The 17072-nt window shown below is 37.3% G+C and overlaps 2 protein-coding genes across 4 annotated transcripts in view; one reads left to right on the top strand and one right to left on the bottom strand.

Moving 5' to 3' along the window:
- The window catches only part of OVCH1 (ovochymase 1), a 71954-nt gene that overhangs the window by 29878 nt on the left and 25004 nt on the right, over positions 1-17072 (bottom strand). The window contains exons 16-19 of the mRNA XM_063593132.1: positions 16087-16267; positions 9449-9521; positions 8809-9004; positions 6092-6246 (exon numbers count right to left, since the gene is read on the bottom strand). Of these exons, the coding sequence (XP_063449202.1) occupies positions 6092-6246; positions 8809-9004; positions 9449-9521; positions 16087-16267 (605 nt within the window). The remainder of the gene's footprint in view (positions 1-6091; positions 6247-8808; positions 9005-9448; positions 9522-16086; positions 16268-17072) is intronic.
- The window catches only part of LOC130540669 (uncharacterized), a 104666-nt gene that overhangs the window by 73141 nt on the left and 14453 nt on the right, over positions 1-17072 (top strand). The window contains exons 2-3 of one of the 3 annotated variants that reach the window (XR_008954660.1): positions 6034-6172; positions 8707-9232. The exons of 1 other annotated variant lie outside the window; for it this stretch is intronic. The gene's annotated coding sequence lies outside the window, so the exon portion shown is untranslated. Of the gene's footprint in view, positions 1-5971; positions 6173-8706; positions 9233-17072 lie in introns of those variants that run through there. One more of the 3 variants, XR_008954659.1, reaches the window with a different exon arrangement.

The raw sequence follows: 17072 nt of genomic DNA, 5'->3' as shown, positions 1-17072 counted from the left end.
AAATAAAAATTTAATCAGAAAACTGCACAGTGGCTCAGATGGATCCATCACAAGAAATGTGCTGCCTGTTTTTTTCTTTTTTTAAATTTTTTTAAGGAAATCAGGTTAGGGTCATTGGGTGGTAACCTCTATATGTAGTGTTTTCCCTATCACTGGTCACTCTTGACACAATCTAATCAGATCAAAGAGTAGAGTTATGACATACACAGAGAAATTAGGGTGTTGGTGGTGAGGTGAAGAAAAGTTAAAGGCTGACTTAAATCTATTAAAATGTATTCATTCTAATTCTAGTATTCCAATTTTATTTTGTCTTACCTGCAGATACCAAAGTTACACAATTTCGAAGATTTTAAGGGCCAAGCTAATTTAACTTACTAGGATATTAGATGTGAAAAGTTACAATTAGAGAAATAAGTGACCTGTCCCATTTCACACACATAGGTAGTAGCGGCAGTAAAATCTGAGTCCATGTCACCTGCCAAAGTTCAGTGCTCTTTCCCTTCCACCAAATTGATAAATGTTCATTAATGGAACTACCTTAAACTGCTCTAGTATCTGGCTTACATAATTACTGAATTCAAGGAAAGACACATGGAAATTTAACTTATAGTTAATTTTTTGTACTCTCTTAGATATGGCTAATTTGGTCATGATGAAACACATTTCAAAAGGCAAAAATACTACCCACAAGCACTAAGAAGCTCTCGTAGATGGAAGCGTCTCTCTTGAATATTTCTCTCAATATTTGCATTGTTTAAATTGACAAATTATAAGCAGAAAGAGATTTTGAAGAAAACAAACAGTGGTATTGTTATTAAGGGAACCAAAATATGTACATCACACACATTTATCTATTAATTAGCACTAACATCTTCTACATGTCTCTTGAGGTTCAATGTGAAAATCAATGGCAGCACCAAATACATGCCCTTGTTTATGTCTCTATTTACAACATGTGCCCCATTTGAGGGTAAGCACTGCATCTGATTCAACTTTGTACCCTAGGAAACCTACCACAATATCCAGCACTAACACATGCTAAATAAATGTTTGCTTAATTTACGGTGAAATTTTATAAACCAGTTGTATCAAACCAAGCCTTAATACATAGGATTTTCATCGTTTTAGGGTAGGCTTTCCAATTTTTAATCAGGTCTTTTGCAGGAAGTGGATGAACACAAATGTATTTAGGACCAAACTAAGTCCTTCATTTGTCTTCTTGTAAGATAAATTGTGTACATATTTGATAGCACTTAAATTGCTGGTACATATTTGAAATATCTACTTTATATAAAGAATTTAACAGAAGAAACCTTAAGTAGGGAAAAAAGAGATACAGTTGCTAGTCTGCAATGTAGAACAATTAACCTTTCCTCTGGGCCTAATTTTTTCACATAACAATTATACTTAAAACCCCCTTCCAGTTGTTTCCAGTTGGACAATGGTCTGATGTATCCAGTCAAGTGTTTTATTTTAAATCATTGATTTTTTTCAGTACCAATGCATAGCCAATACATCATTTTTCAGGCAATTACAAACATTCCATGATACAGGGAACCTGTTCAATTTATCTCTTTTTGCCAGTGCCTATCATATGGTCCAGTCCATAGTAAATATTCAGCAAACAAATGAATTTTTTTTTTTTTTTTTTTTTTTTTTTTTTTGGTGAGACAGTCTTGCTCTGTCTCCCAGGCTGGAGTGCAGTGGTGTGATCTCGGCTCACTGCAAGCTCCGCCTCCTGGTTTCAAGCGATTTTCCTGCCTTAGCCTCCCGAGTAGCTGGGACTACAGACACGCACCGTCAAGCCCGGCTAATTTTTTGTATTTTCAGTAGAGACAGGGTTTCACCATGTTGGCCAGGATGGTCTCAATCTCCTGACCTCATGATCCGCCTGCCTTGGCCTCCCAAAGTGCTGGGATTACAGGTGTAAGCCACTGCACCTGGCCACAAATGAATATTTTTTATTAAAAAATTATTCAATGCCTACTGTGAGCCAGACATACCGAGTAAGACAGAGTATAAACAAATAAGATGCTAATAGTAGCTATAAAGGAAATACTCAGAGTGAATGGTAAAGAATAAAGGTAGTTATATGTTTGCTTACATGTGCATGTATGTGTATACAGTTTCAATAACATTTGAGCTGATGCATAAAGGATGAGAAGGAGCCAGCTTTCCAAAAACCTGGAGGAACAACATTTTATGCAAAAGATATATCTGGGCTTAGGCTCTAAGGCAAGATATGGTCAGTTGGAAGGCTAGAAGGCAAATCAATGTGGCTGAGGACATATATTATTCTGTGAAGATAGAGATCTATGACTTTGTAGATGAAAAGAAGTTAGAAAAAATACCAATGACATTTTTCACAGAAATAGAAAAATAATCATAAAATGTATATGGAACCACAAAAGACTCAGAACAGCCAAGCAATCCTGAGCAAAAAGAACAGAATTGGAATGATCACATTACCTGACTTCAAATTATATTACAAAGCTATAGTAACCAAAACAGCACAGTACTGGCATAAAAACAGACTCATAGAACAATGGAACAGAATAGAAAACCCAGAAAAAAAATCCATACATCTACATTGAACTCATTTTTGACAAAGGTGCAAAAAAAAATACATTGGGGAAAGGACAGTCACTTTGATAAATGGTGCTGGGAAAATTGGATGTCCTTATACAGAAGAATGAAAGTAGTTCCCTATTCCTAACCATTTGCAAAAGTCAAAGCAAAATGGATTAAAGACTCAAATCTAAGACCTCAAACTATAAAATTAATAAAAAACAACATTGAGGAAACTTTCCAGGATTCTGGACTGGACAAAGATTTCTTTAGTAATACCCCAGAAGCACAGGTAACCAAAGCAAAAATGGACACATAAGATCATATCATGTTAAAAATCTTCTGCACTGCAAAGGAAACAAAGCCAAGAGACAACTCACAGAATGGGAAAAATTTCTGCAAAGTACCCATCTGATGTGAGATTAATAACCAGAATATTTAAGGAGCTCAAATAACTCTATAGAAAAAATCTAATAATCTGATTTTTAAAATGGACAAAAGATCTGAATAGATATTTCTCAAAAGAAGACATACAAATGGCAAACAGGTATATGAAAAGGTGCTCAACATCATTGATCAGAGAAATGCAAATCAAAACTACAATGAGTTATCATCTCACCCTAGTTAAAATGGCTTTTATCCAAAAGACAGGCAATAACAAATGCTTATAGGGAGGTGGAGAAAAAGGGAACCCATGTACATTATTGATGAGAATGTCAATTAGTACAACCACTATACAGAATAGTGTGGACATTCCTCAAAAAAATAATACAAATACCATTGATCTAGCAATCCCACTCCTAGGTCTATATCCAAAAGAAAGGAAATCAAGATATTGAAAAGTTATCTGCACTCCCATGTCTATTGCAACACTATTCACAATGACCAAGATTTGGAAGCAGCCTAAGTATCCATCAACAGATGAATGGATAAAGAAAATGTGGTTCATATACACAATGGAGTACTACTCAGCCATACAAAAGACTGAGATCCTACCATTTGCAACAATGTGTATGGAGCTGGAGGTCATTATGTGAAGTTAAATAAGCCAGGCACAGAAAGACAAACTTCACCTGTTCTCATTTATTTGTAGGAGCTAAAAATCAAAACAACATAACTCATGGGGATAGAGTATAGAAGGATGATTACCAGAGGCTGGGAAGTGTAGTGGGTGAGTATAGGGGAAGTGGGAATAATTAATGGGTACAAAAAAATAGAAGGAAAAAAATAGTATTTGATAGCACAACAGGGTAACTACAGTCAATAATAATTTAATTCTGCATTTAAAAATCACTAAAACGACATGATTGGATTGTTTGTAACACAAATTATAAATGCTTGAAGTGATGGATACCCAATTTACCCTGATGTGATTATTCCTTGTATCCCCATATCAAAATCTCATGTCCCCCATAAATATATATGCCTACTATATACCCACAAAATTAAAAATTAAAAAAGAACTTAGAATAAAAAATCTGAAAGCCAGTTAGCAAAGAATAACAGGATACTACGTTGCGTATCTGAAAACCCCATGTCTCTGCATTCCAATATTATTATTCCCACCTTCCTGGATGAGAAAGCACATTATCAGGTCTATTACCTCTAAGTATACACAGGAGAATAAAAATCAATTACCTGATAGAAGTATTAGAGACTATTTTATCAAAGCAAGTTTCTAAAGTCACGCTTCTAGTAACTCAGTGTTCTTTGTAATAGAAAGCTAGCCATATTTATTAAAATCTCAACTTCCAGTTTTCCTCCCATATATGGGCAGTACATTTGGTCATGCTGCAGCCAAAGTGACAGTTGTATATAACTGAAAAGATAAGTGCCAACTGAGATCATGATATTTAGGTCACCTGTGACATGGATCTTTCTAAGACCGTCTCTAGTTCTTTTCTTTCCGCACAAAATAAGCTCACCTTGTAATGTTAGATGCTGTCAAATATGTAAAAGACAACATAATTAGTTGTGATTTTCTTGTTGAAGAAAGAAAAGCCATCCCTCAAATCCTACAATAGACTGAGGGGAAGAATGAACACATTAATTCAGAGTACTTTTGTGATTTTTATCAGATAACATTTATGTACTCTAGCAGACAGCAGGAGTGCACTTTCCGTATTCCTCACATCTTCCAGCCCATGTCCTGACTCTGTGCCTGGGGTCTTCCCCACTCTCCACTACGCCCAGGAGGCAACCCTAAAGTATGGGAAATGCTGACGGATTAACAGCCATTTCCCACAGCAGCCCTCAAACTATGGCTCAAGGGAAAGTAGTACATAAATATCCCAGCTCCCTCGCTCCTCAGATGGATAAATTCACCACGTGTATTTAGCATCACTGCCCTGAGTTTCCTGCAGGATTAAGCATTAGGCCCTCACTATGGCAGATGGCTTAATAATGCATCCTAGATTGGCTCCCTTCCCTTCGCTGTACCATCTCCTCCCTTTCCTACCGGTGATATCTATGATTCCTAAAACAGACCATTGTACCAGAATCCTTATCTCAGGGTCTGCTTCTGGGGAATGCAAATAAAGATATGCAAAATTCAAACGGAATTTAAGCAAGGCTTGACATTATAAAAGGAAGGCGTTAATGACAATAAACTTATATTCAGTGTTAAAGGGGACTTCATTGCCTCTCTCATGTTTTCACATGGAAGGACATCCACCTAGATTAATGCCCAGTTGTGTCTCCCTCGTGGAGGTGAAATCTATTGCTGCATGTTTCTTGACTGAGTGGTGGGGAAAACTATCAAAGAGCTGCAGAAACAAGATTCATTCTTTCTTTCCTCTCTACGCCAGACCAGCAGGAGTGATAAGTCTGGAGAATTTGGGCTCCCCTATGGACCCAAACTTTCCCTTACTTGGGTAGCCCCAAATCCAAACCAGGGATTGGAGGTGGGCACACGGAGTGTTAGGAACTCTTAGGTTGTATGTATATCTAAAGTCACATTCTTCCATTGACTTTGTGAAGGTTAAAGCTGGCATTCTACAATCTGTTCATTCATATTCTTTTTCTTAGTTAATTATGAACTTGCCAATATCAAGCTTGTACAATAGACATCTTTGTGATTATTTTAAGTTGTGGTGGAAAATTAAGTGAGAGTACAGAGATTAATGATAATTTAAAACAATAAAACTTTTAAGTCATAAGTAGGACACATAAGTTTAGAACCTTTCTTTGTTATTCCTTTTCCCAAAGCCTTATTTATACCTGAACACATCTTCCCTTGCTCAGGCCTGCTTAGAAGCTCTGCCATTTCCTCCCTTCTCACCAGCTCCTCTATGAACCCACCGGCCTTTCTCGCTGTACAGCTGCTTCCAGCCACTCTCTGACATCTCAGCAAATTCGGATTAATTAACTTATTACTTCTGTTGCCCCACTGGTCTTCATGCAGGGATATGATATTGAAGCACGTGACAAGTTGGTGATTTCAGCAGTGGTTTCTCCTGTCTATAGAAACTCTTCAGCAGATGGCAATTTTCCACCTTCCTGTATAAAACCAGAATCCTCTCACCTGGCAGAAATCTTTCTCTCCAGATGCTGCAAAGCCAGCACAGATCATCTTCTCTGTGATCCCTCCTGGATGGGCAGAATAGTAAGTGTGTTCACAGACCTCTCTTTCTAACACATGCACTTGAATCTGCTGTAGGCGACTTGCTAGGCCACCATCTAATGAAGAAACATTCAGAGAGAGCTCAATGATGAAGTAAGCAGAAAGTGTTGTTAGAAATGTATTTAAGTTCAGATGTAGCTCTGTACCAACATAGCTGAAGTCATTCAGTTTGGCCTGAGCTGATGTAGAATTCTGAATTTAAAAAATACAAGTGTTTCATGTAACATGTCTTCATTTCCCAATTTGGCATTTTTGTAAAGAGAGGCCACTGGCAGGAGAATAAAACCAGAAACACTTTTTTTCTAGCTTATTTTCAATTTAAATGTTAGTGTATCAAATATTTCTGCATAAGAATTCAGGAAGAAAAATTCAGCATGATATGAATTGGTGTCACATATAACTTATACAATTATAAATATATATGGTTATATATTTATATACATAAATATATAATTGCTTACAAATAATATGCTTATATGATTTCCTAATATAAACAAAAATCATAATCCTGTTTTTCATCTACTGTCATTGAAGCCTAATCGCATCTCCAATTAAAGATAACACTGAATAATTTCTTTTCATATTTGATCCTTAGGCAGGCCTGTGTTAACATGTATTTTGCATGACTCATCCTATCATTTTAGATTTATGACCAATTTTTTTAAGTTTAATATTTTATAGCCCTATACCTTTTGGGGCAATATTAATAACAAGTACTTTACATTTATATAGTATCTTAATATTTATAAAGAGTTTTATTCCAACCTAATAATACAACAACATTTTTCATACGTGAGATCAGGTTAATCACACTGATCTCACATATGAAAAAGCCAGACCTCTGAAAATTTGATCTCACAGCTCTTATGGGACAGAACTAGCATCAAGCCTAAGTTCAACTCTAAATCTTGCATCCTTCTTAATATACTAAAACTCCTCTTCTTGGGGACCATCTCCCTTAGTGTTACTGACCATATCCCAGAAATCAAGATTCATTTCCTCTCCTAGCTGGAAAGAATGAATTCGTCTTTTATAAGACTACCTCTCAGTTGCCTGGTAGTCATGGAATTGGTAAAAGTCAAAGGTATTAGAGAGCAGGCACATTTATTCAAGGGCTTTGAAGCTGGTAAGCCAAGAAATATTTACTGAATGCCATGTATGCTTCTAGCCTTGGGGAGAGAGGAGTCAAGACAGATCTGCCTCCAAGAGGTTCTCAGTCTAGTGGGTTAGATGTAGAAGATGACTGCATAAAATCATGCCAACTACATTAACATGCAGTGAGAGGATAAAACCAGGTAGTGCGGAATGTGATGGGAGGCCCGTCCTGCTGCAGCAATGTGGGCCACGAAAGGAAGTGATATTTTGGTTGAAAATGCAATAATGAGCAGGCAGCTGTGACAAGATTGTAATAAGAGTGTTCCAAGTAGGAGGACACAAAATGGGGAACTTCAGAAAGCAGAGCAAGCTTGGTGTTTAAGAGAAAGAAGAAAGGCCACGGTATCTGAAGGTTAACCACAAGAAAAATAGAGGGAAATTATGTGGAAGAGGTTAAGTGGGGAGGCCCAATCACACAGAGCTTTCCAAGCTAGGCTAAGAAGTTCAGATTTGATTGTATGTGTAATGAGAAGCCATTAAGGAATGATTATAAGCTGAGCCACACTGATCTTAAATCCTCAATTTGATATTTATTAGTTATGGGATCTCAGCAAGTTACTTAAATCTTTGGGTTACAACCTCTCCATTTGTAAAATGGGGATGATAAAAGCTCCTCATTTGTTGGGTGTGAAGATTTTTACGAAAGTGCAATTTGGCTTCGGGTAGCACAGTAAGCTGTCAATATCAACACTGTAAGCAGTCAAATATAAATTCCCTCCTCCTTCAAGCTCACAGATTCCAAATAAATGACATATAGAAAGGAAATATACAAAGAAAATGATCTTGTATGGTATAAGAAGCACAAAACAAATATCAACCCATTCAGATCTTTCACTGTTTTACTAAGCCTTTAAGAGTTCTATACCATAGCCAGGGGTGAGCACATGACAGCCAGTGGATAAATTCTGTGCCACCCCCAAACACGGGCACAATCCATTAAATAAGAATGGTTTGTACATTTTTAGGTGGTTGAAGAAAATCCAAAGAATGATATTTCATGACACATGCACATTAAATGAAATTTAAATTTTATAAATTAAGTTCTGTTGGAACCCATTCTGTTACATATTGCCAATGGCTGCTTTATGCTATAATGGTAGACTTAAATAGTTGTGATAGAGACCAGATGACCTGCAAAGCCTAGAAGGATTATTATCTGGCCCATTACAGTAAAGGTTTGTTGACTGCTCATCTAGCCTACTTATAATCTAAGTTACCCTGAAGGAAAAGTTTTAAATAGCTCATTCTCTATTTACTTGCTCTATTTACTCTATTCTCTGTTTACTCTCTATTTATATTCTCTATTTACGTTCTCTATTTACTCTATTACAACTAAATAAAACATGGTTTCTATCTTTTAGAAAGAAGAGGGGCTGAAGCGGATGCTGCTTGATATCATTTACATGACCTATTTTCAAAAATAACAACTGGCATTAATGTTTATGCAACAAAAATATGCTTACCTGCACTGATGCTTCCCCATCCGGTCACAGCACAGATCTCCGAGGAAAATAGAGGCTCTGTGCTGTGTGGGAGACATACTGGCCTCACCGCCGAGTTGTACTCCAGAGGAGAGCTTAGTTGTATTAGGGCAATGTCAGAGTCATAACTTAGTGTGTTAAAGTCTTCATGCACTATTATGTGTTTGGCCCTTCTCACCTGTATCGGTGGCAAGTAAGCAAATTACAACGTAAGAAAGTCAAAGAATCCAGCTACTTCCTTGTTGATGGTCCAAAATAATCCTAAATTTCTGCACTTACATACATAAACAATGCAGAAGACTTTCTATTAAATTTAAAAGAGCAATATTGGTTTACAATTTGCAGGGGGCTATGAACCACCTTCTGGATAAAGGTGGTGCTGGAGAAATAAAGCTTTGAAAACCTGTGTCCATGGGCCTAAATTTGCAATTCTGACCTACTTCCTGCAATTCTCAAGTGAAAATGTAATCTCAAATTGCATTTTTAAATGTGGGTATAAATGATAAGTGTGAAAGGGCCCTAGGAGATTAATAACTAATTACATATTTTAGCTAAAGGTATTCCTTGGCATGTGACAACATTTAGATTACAGGCAGAATGACCTGTAAAAACATTTTTTCACCTGCTCTGTTGATTCCTTCAGGTTTCTGTCATGGTCCCCAGCAATAATAGTCCAGGAGAGTGGATTATTCTTCCTGGAGACAGAAGAACAGTGAAAGTTTGACATGAAAACACATTTGTATTAGTTTGTTCTCACACTGCTATAAAGGACTCTGAGACTATAAAGTCTTTCTGAAGACGTTCTGAGGAAAAGAGGTTTATGAAGAAAAGAGGTTTAATTGACTTACAATTCTGCATGGCTGGGGAGGCCTCAGGAAACTTACAATCATGGCTGAAGGCAAAGGGGAAGCAAGCACATCTTATCACAGCAAAGCAGAAGAGAGAGAGCAAAGGAAGCCACACACTTTTGAACCATCAGATCTTGCAAGAACTCACTATCAGGTGAACAGGTAGGGAGGGTAACCACCCTACCATCATCTGGCTCTGCTAACATGCACTGCTCAGTTCAGCGAGGCAACAGTCCCCTGTCCCATTGCCTCTGCGATCTCCTTCCCAGGGAAGCCACATCATGCCTTCTGATCTATGTGAAAAGGAGCTCTTGATCATGTATCCTGCCCCTTTCTTTTGACCATAAAGTATCATTGGAAACCTTGCCAAATATCACCAAAGGCCTTTTTTAGGTCGAGGAGGAAAAATGAAAATAATTAAAGCTTAATTTCACAGTGATGTTAAGAATATGTTTAAAAAAGACTCGGAACCAACCCAAACGTCCATCAATGATAGACTGGATTAAGAAAATGTGGCACACATACACCATGGAATACTACACAGCCATAAAAAAGGATGAGTTCATGTCCTTTATAGGGACACGGATGAAGCTGGAAACCATCATTCTCAGCAAACTATCGCAAGGGCAAAAAACCAGACACCGCATGTTCTCACTCGTAGGTGGGAATTGAATAATGAGAACACCTAGACACAGGAAGGGGGAGATCACACACCGGGGACTGTTGTGGGGTGGGGGGAGGGGGGAGGGATAGCATTAGGAGATATACCTAATGTAAATGATGAGTTAATGGGTGCAGCACACCAACATGGCACATGTATGCATATGTAACAAACCTGCACGTTGTGCACATGTACCCTAGAACTTAAAGTATAATAAAAATATATATACAAAAAAACATAAGGAAGAGAAAATACATTTCTCTTAATACTGTATTTATCTCAGTACTGTATTTATCAATATCTTAAATTTGTTTAATAAATAATAAAAATCTTTGCAAGAAAAAAAGAATATGTTTAAAAAATTATATCTGTGACAAGGTAGCTTCTGGTCTATATTTTACTGTTCAACATTGCCGAATTATGATCTCACTGGGTCGTATCTCAGATCTTCATCTTTTGTTAAATCAGAGTTATGAAACTAAAGTTCAAAGGAATTTATCAGTTTAAAAATTGGCAAAACTCAACTATTGCGTTAGAAATCAGAATGCTGATTACTTTTAGGGGAGTGATGACTGGAAGAGGCACAAGGGCGGCTGCTGGGTACTAGTAATGTAGTATTTTGTTTCTTGATCTGGGTGTTGGTTACATGGGTGTTCATTTTGTGAAAAGTTCTGCCTACTTCGGATACACCTCAAAATGATGTTAAGAAGTTTGAATCAATATCCATTAATTTCTCATATCAAGATCTCCAGCTGAAAAAGTGTCTGAGGAAAGAGTCCCTCTACTGGAACCAATACACTGTCACTTCTACTTGGAGACTAATTCTTCCATTTTTTTAAACACTGTTTCTTCAGGAAAAGTAAAGTTACTCAAATTATTTTTCAATATACCTTATTCAAAGGTGAAGATTCTTAATGCATGTAGGCATCTTCTCCACAGTCATAACGATGCTCATTTCAATTCCTTGCATAGTGGGTTTGACTTACTCATGTGTTTCAATATGCCTTTATTAACGGAGCTAACTCAAGTGAAGTGCTTGGCAAGTACCTGGTAGATGATAATGACTCCATAATGGTAGCCATTATCATTCTTATTATCTGGCATGCACGCTACTGGAAGGATTAAACTTTTTCAAAGTCACCCTCTAAATAATTACTTAGTAGTGAAGAAACTTCTTAAATCTACTCCACATCTTTATATAGAAGAGAGTGTATACAATACAATGAAGTAATAAAAATGATGGTAGAGTTGACAATGTAGTCCACAGTTTCTCATGATGTTTTACATGTACAGTCAGCAAATATCCTTCAGTTTAATGGAGAACACTGCACAAACACGACAAAGCCACATACACTTTATGATACGATAAAGCTTAAGATTTTTCCAATAGTGGGAACATAGCTCAAGGTATCAATTGATGGATTTCTTCACCTTTTCTTCCTCCTCTCCCATATAAAATTTCATTTCTTATAGTCTTAGGATCTTATCCCCAACCCAACAGTGGAGCATGTGTCACTTATTGCTATGGAAGAAGAGAGAGCCACTTGACTTTATCACAGAAAGAAAGTCACTGAAGTTTCAGTAGCTGATTTAAATTTTAGACAAAAGATTCACATATATAATTGCAAAGTGAGCTTGGTCTCCAAAAGTAAGTTAAAAGTCCCAATGAGCACAAAATCCTGTGTGGAATTAACAAGATGAGAACACCAGATTTTCCTAAGTGTGGAACACCACCATCAGGAAATTCTCAGGCCCCACACCAGACTTAAAGAATCAGAAGCTCTCCAGGTGATTCTGGAGTATGCTGAAGTTTGAGAATTAATACTGCGGTCAACCAGTGCCAGGGAAGCTAAAAGGCAGGGCACGTGTAGGACATAGGGTTTTTGTTACACCAGCATATGAGCACACTCCTGGTGTAAAGATCCACACACTTCAAGGATTAGATTTAAAAAGACATTTCACTGGTCAAATAACTTAGGCAACTGTGAAGTATTAAAAAATGTGGCACATAGACATTTACCATACCACTATAAATATAAGATATAATGTTATGTGCAAAAAAAAGTGATATATACAAATACTATAAAATATATGCATGTACGTTTAAATATTAGTGGAAAATCAGACAGCTGAAACATTCTTAATATTGATGACTTCTAGAGAAAAATAGTGTGTTAGAGAAATGGAGAGGGTAGTTTAAGCTATTGCTTGATAACTTTCTCTAACTGCCTTTTTCCCCAAAAGCATTACTATTATAATACATATTTTTAAAGAAATTAAGAAGTCAAAAATGAAATTAAATACAAATTCTTTTTGTGACTAACAAGTGGCTCACAAGCATTTACAGCTGTTTATTAATTTCAATTGATTCATCAAGTGGAATATCTATCTTGGGAAGAATAGGTTTGTTATATTCTGTATCTTGCTGCAAGGTGTCATGTCTCATCGCGTAAATTTCAGAATAGACCATGTAATTTGAAAAGGGAATCTACCAAAGCTTTTTCTGTGTCTCTGTACTCAATACTAATATTTTCTTTTCTAATACATTAATTTTCACAAATTAATCAGCTACTCTTGAGGCATCTTTTCCATGGTACGTTCAATGCACTTTGATAGAATTCTTACAAAAATAGGTTTTTGTAAGGGAGAGAAGGCCTAGACAAAACCAGGTGGTACTGAATTAGCATTGAAAATATTGTATGAACTCATGTTTAGCTTGATGTAGATACAGATAGGTATATTTATATACATGGGTGGGTATACATACCTATATTTTCTAGCTCTGTCAGCTGAGAGGGCCTAGGATCAACAATGTGCTACTAGCAGCTACTATACCCAGCATCAGATCATGATTTATCATACCATTCTCCAAAAAAATGAACCAGGGCTCCTTGGAGAAATGGCTGGTGCTAGAACTGAGAAGGAAATACACAAGATAGACCTAGAGTATCTTGCAGTGTTACAAAAGGATGAGGGAGTGTCAAAGAGACACAGAAGCCAAAGGACTGGTCTCGAGCTCTGCAAGAGCTCACAATGGCCAAAGCTGGAACAATTTGAATGTGGGCTACCTTTACTGACTTGTTTCCCAAAAGTAAGTATGGAAAGGGGGAAAAATGTAACTTTACATTAGAGAAACCTGGTAAACACTATCTCAGCCAGATGGTCAAGGTTAACATCAGTGATAAGTCATGTTGACTGTATGTACCCTTGATATATGATAAGAATAGTATGCTACTTCTGTGGTCTTTCTTCCCCAAATCCATAACCTCAGTAAAAGCTTGACAAAAATGTCAGACAAACTAAACTGAGGGACATAGGGATGTTCTACAAAAAAAACAGATGAGGTCTCCTCAAAATGACCAAGGGAAGTCTTAGAAGTTTACAGCCAAGAAGAGCCTGAGGAGACATGACAACTAAACATAATGAGCTGCCCTGAAGCAGCAACTACAATGACCTTGAGACAGGAACAAGCTCAGCACATCTGAGCAACAGAAAGACCCATGAGGCTGGCCTGCTGGGAGCAAGCAGGGAAATGATCAAGAAGGGGTCAGGAAAGTGGGGCACTGTGGGTCACGCCTGTAATCCCAGCACTTTGGGAAGCCAAGGTGGGAGGATTGCTTGAGTTCAAGACCAGTCTGTGCAACATAGCAAGACCCCGTGTCTTAAAAAAAAAAAAAGTCTGGCATGGTGGCATGTATCTGTAGTCCCAGCTGCTCAGAAGGTTGAGGTGGGAGGATCCCTTGAGCCCCACAGGTAAGACTAAAGTGAGCTATGATCATGCCACTGTATTCCAGTCTGTGACAGAGAGAGACCGGTTCTCAAAACAAGATGGGGTCAGGGAGGCAGGGAGTGGTTCTTGACCCTCTGCACATTAGAATCATTTGGGAAGCTTTTCAAAAATATCAATGCCCAGAACCTACCCACAAGGGATTGCTTTAGTCTGGATTGAAAACAAATTACAGTTATACACAGCCACATGGCTTACTCTACACAAGGTATTACGGAGATGAAGTAAGACACAAGAATATAAACTACAATTGTTACATAAAGATCAAAACCAAGAAAAACCAAATGATATACTGCTTTAGGGATACATATATGTTAAAATCCCCCAAAAGCAAAGGTATGAATATAGCATTTAAGAAATTTAGCATAGTATTTTTTTCTCTTTGATTTTTTAAAAATTTTAAGTTCTGGGATACATGTGCAGAATCTGCAGGTTTGTTATATAGGTATACATCTGCCACAGTGGTTTGCTGCACTTATCAACCTGTCATCTAGGTTTTAAGCCCCACATGCATTAGGTATTTGTCCTAATGCTCTCCCTCCCCTTGTCTCCCACCCCCTGTGTTTTTCCCCTCCCTGTGTCCATGTGTTCTCATTGTTCAACTCCCACTTATGAGTGAGAACATGCATTGTTTGGTTTTCTGTTCCTGTGTTAGTTCGCTGAGAATGATGGCTTCCAGCTTTATCCATGTCCCTGCAAAGGAGATGATCTCATTCTTTTTTATGATTGCATAGTATTCCATGGTATATATGTGCCACATTTTCTTTAACCAATCTATCATTGATGGGCATTTGAGTTGGTTCCAAGTCTTTGCTATTGTGAATAGTGCTGCAATAAACATATGTGTGCATGTGTCTTTATAGTAGAATTATTTATAATCTTTTGGGTATATACCCAGTAATGTGATTGCTAGGTCAATTGGTATTTCTGGTTCTAGGTCCTTGAGGAATTGCCACACTGTCTTCCACAATGGTTGAACTAATTTACATTCCCACCAATAGTGTAAAAGCGTTCCTATTTCTCTACATCCACTCCAGCATCTGTTGTTTCCTGACTTTTTAATAATCACCATTCTGATGGGTGTGAGATGGTATCTCATTGTGGTTTTGATTTGCATTTCTCTAATGACCAGTGATATTGAGCTTTTTTTCATATATTTGTTGGCCACATAAATGTCTTTTTTGAGAAGTGTCTGTTCATATCCTTTGCCCACTTTTTGATGGGGTTGTTAGTTTTTTTCCTTGTAAATTTAGCATAGTATTTCTTAAGAGGGATTCTAAGGGGTCTCGAAAGGTAAGTATAAAGATTCTTCCTAAACTGGATGCTGGGAATACAAATGCTCATTTAACATTAATATCTATTCTTTAAACTACAAATATATTATGTATATTATTTCATATAATGGAAGACTTCACAATTTAAGAACATTTAAAACTTAACCAAAATTTTATTTCCCCAGTAGTGCAATAATCAAGGCGGTAGGTTATTCTATTGTGGTCTCCACTGACATGATCCATATTTGCAAAGGAACAATCCTAAACCAATCTGGTGGAAGGTGGCTTGTGTGGTAAGGCGTCTGGAATTACTAACAACCAACAGTGGAACTATGAGCACTTAGCTTAAAGATAAAATTAAAGGGGAACATGAGAGGAGTCTTCAAATATAGAAAGAAGAACCTGACTTAGTTTTGGAACTACAGTACATTTAGACCAGTGGATTTCTGCAATTGGGAAGCAAAACAAAATAAGAGATCTATTTAAATGGGATAAGCAGTCAAGATTTGATTAACTTTTCCTTCACTGACATTGTTTAAATAGTAGCTAGATGGCTATGCAGAAGAAACACTAAAAGAAGATTCTCGCTCTAGAATTAGTCTGGATGATCTTAGTAGTCAGCCTTGTGTCCTAGGCTTTACTTACAAATGCATGTGCTAAATAGGTTGGTAAAATACCAGTTTCACTCACAATTGCACACAGTGGGCTGCGGTCAGAATCCACACTGGGTTGATGATGGCACCTCCACATTGGTAATCGCCTAGAAACCTCAGACCCACCTGCCATGGCCAACAGTGGGGGCAGGCTTCTTCCCCTCCCGCGATTCTTCTGGAAAGCCACTGGGGACTAAATGGAGGGATGCCACAGACATCTACAGTGAAGATGAAACCAATGACCCATAAGGTTGCAGTAATTTAGAACATACTCCTCCAATAGCTTGCCATAGTTAACAGTAGTGATTCTCAAACATCAGATAGGCTTTATAATAATATTGACTCCCAAAACTCACCTCTGAAAAATCTGATTTTAAGAAGCCTTCCCAGACTATGCTAGGCAACCAGAATTTTAGGGACTGGCCTACAGAATTTTATTTATTCATTTAGCAAATATTTATTTAGTGCTTGCCATTTGCTAGGCACTGTTCCAGACATTGGTGATATATTATTGGTGGAATAGAATAGATGATAAAAATACTGGCCCCCATGGAACTTACATTCTAGTAGGAAAATTTCAAGTTTGTTAGCAGAGTACATAAGGTTCTTCATTATATCTTCTTGTTTTAGTTCTTGTTCTCATTGTATGAATCCACGTATCAATCCTCAAACATATCAAATTTGCTCAGGCATCTAAATGCTGTTCTCTTATCAGGAATTGATGAGACCCATAGCCCAAGCACTAATCTCTAGGAAGCCTTCTCCAACCCTCCAGCAACAGGCAGATATTTTCTTCTCTAATAGCTCCTTGTGCAACTTTCTATTCCAGTCCATCAACTTGAACATATTCAATACATGTATGTGGAACAATGAGGGATCATAGTATTTACCCAGATGCCTTAGAGCATAAGGAAATTAAAAGATGCCAGTGTGAATTTAAAATAAAAAACCTTTGTTTTCTCCCTTTGCCCCACACTAACTATAGAAGTCATTTTAAATATTAAGTTTGTAGAGGAATGAATG

The sequence above is a fragment of the Pan paniscus genome, chromosome 10 (genome assembly GCF_029289425.2).
Source record: "Pan paniscus chromosome 10, NHGRI_mPanPan1-v2.0_pri, whole genome shotgun sequence".
Classification (NCBI taxonomy): domain Eukaryota; kingdom Metazoa; phylum Chordata; class Mammalia; order Primates; family Hominidae; genus Pan; species Pan paniscus.
Note: the sequence above shows the minus strand (reverse complement) of the source record. Positions and strands in the feature narration are given on the sequence as shown.